General features: G+C 33.4%; 1 protein-coding gene across 3 annotated transcripts in view; it reads left to right on the plus strand.

The window, feature by feature from the left end:
* The window catches only part of Pten (phosphatase and tensin homolog), an 86,300-nt gene extending 78,398 nt beyond the window's left edge, over positions 1–7,902 (plus strand). For all 3 annotated transcript variants that reach the window (XM_087184865.1, XM_021239126.2, XM_021239127.2), the window contains one exon: positions 1,317–7,902. In XM_087184865.1, coding sequence (XP_087040991.1) covers positions 1,317–1,502 — 186 coding nt within the window. In that variant the 3' untranslated portion in view covers positions 1,503–7,902. The remainder of the gene's footprint in view (positions 1–1,316) is intronic.
* The last annotated feature ends 275 nt before the right edge of the window (positions 7,903–8,177 follow it).

Below are 8,177 nucleotides of genomic sequence, written 5' to 3' on the forward strand. Positions count from 1 at the left end.
GTAATTTCATACCATGGTAAATGCCATGCAAAAAAGAGATGAAGTAGAAAGTAATCTTGTTTTTCAACTACACTGGTTAGAGAAGGCCTGATCAAGTGGATGACATTTATGCAGGAAACTGATTGAGAAGAGTGAGCTATCTAAATAGATGGGGTAAGAGGGAAGAGTGTATGCAGAATCTCTGAGATGGAAATGAACTTGGTATATTTGAGTGGCATAAGTGATTTTTGAATAAAAAACGGGACCAGAAAACCAATCCTGTAATGGAGGCATTAATGTCGCACAAGAAAGACACAGTCTAAACTTTGTCTTTAAATATCTACTCTATCCACTTAAAATAGAGACTTGGGAGAAAAGAAGGGAGGGGAGAAGAGGCAAGAATGGAAGCTGGGGTCAGTTAGTCCCATCTGCAGTTTAGGTGAGAGTTGGTGGTTGCTTGGACTAAAATAATGCAGAGAAGGGTAACTAGGAGCTGTCAGATTAGGTATATGTTGTGTTTTGAGGGTAGGATAAAGTGAATGTTGGTTGTAAGAGAAGAAACATTGATAATGATTAACTCTTGAATAATAGAGGGGAGAGGCTGTAGATAGAATAAGCAAGGGATTTGAAGTCAGATCTGATTTAAATCTCACGTACACTACCTACCAAGTATATGTCCTTTGATAAGTTCACTAACCTTTCTGGACCTTTGTATCCCTAATATGTTAGAGATATTTTGACTATACATGTACATGTAAAGGCCATTGGCCCATCAATGTATGATCTGTGTTAACTTCTCTCTTCTTTCTCCTTTTAGGTAAGGGTTTTAAGGTTTTTTTGTATAGTATTACTAGTATCAGAAAACAGAGTTAAGGGCCAGGGATTTAGCTCAGTGGTTCTACCACCTCCCTCGCAAGCACAAGGTCCCGAGTTCGATCCCCGGTACTAAAAAGAAAATAAAGTTAAGTTTCAGACAGATAATAAGAAACATTCATTTGGAACTCAGTCATTTGTGAATTGAATTTTGTGATTGAAAAACTATTATATAACCTCTTGATGATCTTCAATCTGCATTTCTTTTATAGAATTATATAGTTGGTGCTTATATCTTGTGTTTCTTAAAAATAGTATGGTAATATTTCAGTTTATCTTTTCAGTACATAGCAAGAAAGAAACTGTAGAAAATCTTAAGAATAGGGTCATTTGAGAGGCATTTGCCCTTTAAGGATCATGCTTATTATAGTACTTAAGAGGGAATCTTAAAAATGTTATCTTTACTTAAGTAATTTACGATTAGTCATAATTACAAATTTTCATCTAAAATTTTCTTTCTCTAGGTGAAGCTGTACTTCACAAAAACAGTAGAGGAGCCATCAAATCCAGAGGCTAGCAGTTCAACTTCTGTAACGCCAGATGTTAGTGACAATGAACCTGATCATTATAGATATTCTGACACCACTGACTCTGACCCAGAGAACGAGCCTTTTGATGAAGATCAGCACACACAAATTACGAAAGTCTGATTTTTTTTTTTTTATCAAGAGGGATTAAAAACCATGAAAACAAACTTGAATAAACTGAAAATGGACCTTTTTTTTTAAATGGCAATAGGACATTGTGTCAGATTACCAGTTATAGGAACAATTCTCTTTTCCTGACCAATCTTGTTTTACCCTATACATCCAGAGGGTTTTGACACTTGTTGTCCAGTTGAAAAAAGGTTGTGTAGCTGTGTTATGTATATACCTTTTTGTGTCAAAAGGACATTTAAAATTCAATTAGGATAAATAAAAATGGCACTTTCCCATTTTATTCCAGTTTTCTAAAAAGTGGAGACAGACTGATGTGTATACTTGGAAATTTTTCCTTTTGTGTTCTGTCACCAATTGAAGTGGCTAAAGAGCTTTGAAAATTACAGGTTCACATCCTACCCCTTTGCACTTGTGGCAACAGATAAGTTCGCAGTTGGCTAAGAGAAGTTTCTAAAGGGTTTTTGCTACATCCTAATGCATGTTTTCAGGTTAGGGGAATGGAGAGGGTGCTCAGAAAGGAATATATTTTATGCTGGACTCTGGACCATATACCATCTCCAGCTATTTACATGCACCTTTCTTTAGCATGCTACAGTTATTAATCTGGACATTTGAGGAATTGGCCGCTGTCACTGCTTGTTGTTTGTGCATTTTTTTTTAAAGCATATTGGTGCTAGAAAAGGCAGCTAGAGGGAGTGAATCTGTATTGGGGTACAGGAATGAACCTTTTGCAACATCTTAATCCACAAATGAAGGGAAATAAAAGTGATGTGGTCATAGATAAGAAACACAGCAACAATGACTTAACCATATAAATGTGGAGGCTATCAACAAAGAATGGGCTTGAAACATTATAAAAATTGACAATGATTTCTTAAATATATTTTCTGAATTGTAATGACTGCTCCATCTCCTGTGTAATCAAGACCAGTGCTAAAAGTCAGATGCTATTAGTACCTACATCAGTCAACAACTTACTTTATTAGGTTTCAATCATGTACCTGCTGTGGATGCTTCATGTGCTGCGTACAAGCTTCTTTTTACTCACTAAATATAAAATATTTTGTAATGCTGCACAGGAAATTTCAAGATTCTGCAGTAAGTAGTTCTTTTTTCTTTAAAGATTTACGATGCACTTATTCAATCCAGTAGCTGTAAGCCGTTCCACCCTTTTGACCTTACACATTCTATTACAATGAGTTTTGCAGTTTTGCACATTTTTTAAATGTCATTAACTGTTAGGGAATTTTACTTGAATACTGAATACATATATGTGTTTATTAAAAAATTTGTGTTAAAAAGGAAATTAGAGTTGCAACAAATTTTCCACACTGCACAAATAAGGCATTTAATTTTTTAGTAGAAATTGTCCTACATATGCTCTATCAATTTATTATTGAAAGAATAGATTTTTTTCAACGTGCAGTGTTGATTCATTTTCATCATAGTGCTAGAGCTGGGAACTAGGGCTTCAATTTCATGTCTTAAATATCATCGTATATTTGATATGCCCAGACTGCATATGATTTTAAGCAGAGTACAACTACTATTGTAAAGTTCATGTGAAGATACAATTAAAAAGGATTTTTCCCCAGAAATTTGATGTCTTTAAAATTATACCTTGACCTTGACATTCGAATACCTAAGCATTATATTTCTTAGTGGTGTAAAATCCCATTTTCAATAATTTATTGGTGCTGAAATTGTTCACTAGCTGTGGTCTGACCTAGTTAATTTACAAACAGATTGCATAGGACTTACTAGAGCAGCATTTATAGAGTTTGATGGTAAATAGATTAGGCAGAACTTCATCTAAAATATTCTTAGTAAATAATGTTGACATGCTTTCCATACCTCATAAGTTTCATTCAGCAAATGAAGTTTTTAAATTTTTAACAAGGCTCTTAGGATTTACACATTTATATTTAAACACTGATAATATAGAGTATTCATTAAGTTAAATTGGTAAAGTTAGAGACAACTAACTATTCCACAGATTGCACCATTGAAATTAATATGCCATTTTGTCTTTCATAAAAGCTGAAAATTGACTAAAATGAAAGCCAACTATTCATGTTTTGAAGATAGTTATTAATATTCTTTGTTACAGTTTTGGGCACAGCATATTAAAAAGTAACTTGCATTGTTCCAATATGTAACATGAAGGGCCACGTTATAAATAATTATATTATAATGGGCTTTTGCACTGTTATTTTTCCTTTGGAATGTGAAGGTCTGAATGAGGGTTTTGATTTTGAATGTTTCAGTGTTTTTGAGAAGCCTTGCTTACATTTTATGGTGTAGTCATTGGAAATGGAAAAATGGCATTATATATTATATATATATAAATATATATTATACATACTCTCCTTTATTTCAGTTACCATCCCCATAGAATTTGACAAGAATTGCTATGACTGAAAGATTTTCAAGTCCTAATTAAAACTTTATTTATGACAGTATTCATAATTAGCCTGAACTGCATTCTATAGTAATTTCTCCCAAGTTTCTGGAATGTTTTTTTAGACTTTTGGATGTGCAGCAGCTTACATGTCTGAAGTTACTTGAAGGCACCACTTTTAAGAAAGCTTACAATTGGGCCCTGTACCATCCCAAATCCTGTGTAACTCCTCTTGGATATTTTTACCATAATTATAAAAGGATAGTTGAACAAATAGCATCACCATTCTTTGCTGTGGCACAGGTTATCAACTTAAGTGGAGTTTACTGGCAGCATCAAATGTTTCAGCTTTAAAAAATAAAAGTAGGGTACAAGTTACATGTTTAGTTCTAGAAAATTTGTGCAATATGTTCATAACGATGGCTGTGGTTGCCACAAAGTGCCTCGTTTACCTTTAAATACTGTTAATGTGTTGTGCATGCAGATGGAAGGGGTGGGACTGTGCACTCAAGTTGGGGCTTTAACTGTAGTATTTGGCAGAGTTGCCTTCTACCTGCCAATTGAAGAAAAGTTCAACCTGTTTTCATATAGAATATATATACTAAAAAGTTTCAGTCTGTTAAACAGCCTTACTCTGATCCAGCCTCTTCAGATAATCTTGTGCAGCAGTGGCTCTGTGTGTAAATGCTATGCACTGAGGATACACACACACACACACACACACACACACACACACATACACAAAACGATGTGTACAGGATAATGCCTCATACCAATCAGATGTCCATTTGTTACTGTGTTTGTTAACAACCCTTTATCTCTTAGTGTTATAAACTCCACTTAAAACTGATTAAAAGTCTCATTCTTGTCATTGTGTGGGTGTTTTATTAAATGAGAGTATTTATAATTTAAATTTGCATAAATTTATTGGAATTTTAAGTAATGGGCAGCCAAATAGGATTATGTTTTCTCTAAGGTTCCCTCCCACCCTCCTGCTGTCCTTCAGAGCCAGTGGGCTTCTTATAAACACAAGGTCTTCGCTTAGGAGTAGAGTATCTGTCTACTCATGTGTAAGAGAAACACTTTTCAAGCTTTAATCACCACTTAATAGTTCAGGCACGTGAAATAATAGCATTTTACTCCTGACAAGGTTCAAGATTCTTGGAGAACTGTTCATATTATATTATTAAGCCAAATGTCTGGAGATAACTCCCCCAAATGGATTTGATACTTCAGATTTCAATTTTATGGCTTTTCCTTTCTTCATAATTTTATACTCTACCATCAACATATGGGAAGCTTCATCTGTTTCTTGTATCTTGTGCCATATAAAAAGTGAAATTTCAGAATAGTCTAAAGGACCTTGTGTACTTAATATTATTTCAGATATACTTGGAAACTTAAAACACTGAGGCATATCCTTTCAACAGTGTTGTAAGATAATAAAGAGAAAGTATAGCTTGTTCAAATGTTTTAATAGTAAAGCAGACCATTAATGTAACTGGATTTAATGTTTCAAGTTTACAAGTTCTCCATGTGACTTTTAAATGTGAATAATGTATAAGATGAAGTGTGAAGTATGTGTATATTCACAGTAAGTGTATGAAAATTATCCTGGCGTCTGATAGTATTTTGATTTATAAGAAGGTGTTTTGGTGATGTTTGCAAAGGAGCAGTTTTTTGACATTTTGATTTTGTGTCATGTCCTCATTGAACTGTAACTTGAGCTGGCGTGATTCAGTGAATGCCATCACCATTTCCATTGAGAATTTAAAAATCACCAGTGTTTAACATGCAGGCTTCCAAAGGCTTCCAAAAAATCAAGACCCTTAAATTTAGTTAATTTACTGCTAACCTGGAACTCTGGGTTCTTTTATTTTTGCCAGGTAATTGGCAGTGTACCTAAAGCTCAGTCTTAAATGGCTTATATGTAACTTTGAATTAGCAGTGCTGTCACTAGTGCAGAGAAATGTTTGTGAATGGATACAATAATACTCAGTTAAAACTGTTGTTGGGACAGGATGTAAAAAACACCAAACAAGATAATGGAGAAAAACTTTTTTTTTTCTTTGAGAAAAATTTTTAAAGATGAGATATTAGAGACTAATTTTTCTATAAAATTATATAGCTATAGGAATCCTAGTGGTAAAGTTGCTTATCAGTTTGTAGTGTTTAGAGAAAGTCATTTTTATGACCATAATCTTATTTCTCCATCTTTCAAGAGATCTTCCTTATGAGTTTATCAGAATATGGGTAGCCACTCTGACAAATTCAAGTTGGTTGGTAGCTTTAAACATTTATAATGTGAAAACAGGAAAAACCAGTTTCACTGATGATGATAGTACTCTTTGGTTTTTAAGTTGGCTATTTTTAGAATACTTTCCTAAAACAATAAAATAATCATTTATAATCCCAACACTTGGAGATATAGCCATTATTAAGGCTTTAGTGACTATACAATCTTGGTTTTTTATGTATATTCATGTATATATTTAAGAAAATGAAATTTATACTGTGCATATTCTCAGTCTTCATATTTTCATCATGGATTTGTAGAATGTTCCATTGCTTCACAAAATGGTCAGTTATTTGAACACTTTCTAATGTTACAGATGCAGATTATATATAGTTATTGAGAGTCCAATTCAGTGGGTTAATCATGAGTGTTTGAATACTGTTGGCATTAGAATGGTATATGTCTAAGTAAATCAGTTACATTTATTTAGCATAGAGAAGCTTAAAATTTGGGTATGGGTATTTCTCTTCAAGAGCCATTTTTAAGTAGAATGTGTGAAACACTATATTAATAGTTCATCATTTCTGTTTCCCCTTTAGATTGGAAAAGAAAGATGAACTTTTCAGTTTGTATAGTTGGTAAGAAATTGCTCAATTTAGAGCCAGTTATTTTAATACCTGCCCCTCCCAAAGCAAAACTACTGTGGATTTATCACTCGTTTTTAAATCTGAATGGCCATGTGATTTGCATCACATCATAAAGTTAATATTTCATGAATACCCTTAGCTCTGAAACCAGATTTGTCATTATGATGAGCTTAGAATGTACAACTTTTTGATAGCTTTTTGAGAATTTTGGTGAAGACACTTAGCTGAGGGTAGTATATATAACTTATGAACCAATGTATTGATATTTTTAAACATTTTTACATATGAGTGAAGTTAACTGCCATCTTTGAGCATTACCACATTTTAAAATAAAGCTACATATTTTTAAATGAAGTGTTTAATAGGATTTATATTTTTCATTTTTAAAAATTAAAAATAATTTATATCTTCTCTGTTGCATGTGGATTCTCATCTGTCCTTAAAATGGTTAGAGATTTTGTTGTGTAGAAGGAACAAAGCTTGTAGTCATGGCTTTAGTGTTGCAGTTTGCCAAATCTGTTTACTGCAGTGAAATTCTTAATGTTTAGGTATGGTGTTCAATAGCACATCATTTGTTGGCTATTATTTATGTGCGCCTCTAGGGTTTTTTTGCCTACTCTATTATAGTTGTCTGAATGATAATCCCACAGTTACAAATACCCTTTCAGTATCTAACTTGTTTCCATTAAATTGCCCTTATGCTCTGGTGAACAGTTTGTACGTGTGCATGTGTGCATTTGTGTGTATGTTTGTGGAGTGTGTCTGGGTGAATTAGATTTTCAAGAGTGCTACACTAACTTTAGAGATTAAATAGTTTGATTCAGGCAAACATTTCTCACTGGAATTTTGTAGTTCATTGTAATGAAAATGTTAACCCTGGACAACCTTTGACATACAGTAGTGAATCTTGGATATTAATGAATTTGTTAGTAGCATCTTGATATGTACATTCATGAGTTATTTTCAAAGTTGTGCATTAAACCAAAGTTGGCATTTTGGAAATGTTTATATCAAGTTCCATTTGGCTACCGATGGGCATAAGAATAGAAATGCCTTCCTATGGAGAGTATTTTTCCTTTAAAAAATTAAAAAGGTTAATTATTTTGACTGTTTGTTTTTAGCTTTTTATTCATCCAACAAGTACTTGTCAACCCTGCTGTATGTTCAGAATACTTTAGTGAGCAAAACTGACACACCCTATCCTTGCCCTTGAGCTTATACTCCAGTAGAGGAAATAAACTTTATCGAAATAATTATAAACCATATGTGCTGTGAAATACGAGATGTATATGATACAGTGATGTTCACCAAACATTCCATTTGCTTCCCTAGATTTCCACCTTCATGAAGTTGGATGGGGCTCATAGAACTGGTTCATTCAA

Source organism: Heterocephalus glaber, unplaced genomic scaffold (assembly GCF_053883595.1).
Source record: "Heterocephalus glaber isolate CG9 unplaced genomic scaffold, H.glaber_assembly_v1.0 deba00001497, whole genome shotgun sequence".
NCBI lineage: Eukaryota > Metazoa > Chordata > Mammalia > Rodentia > Bathyergidae > Heterocephalus > Heterocephalus glaber.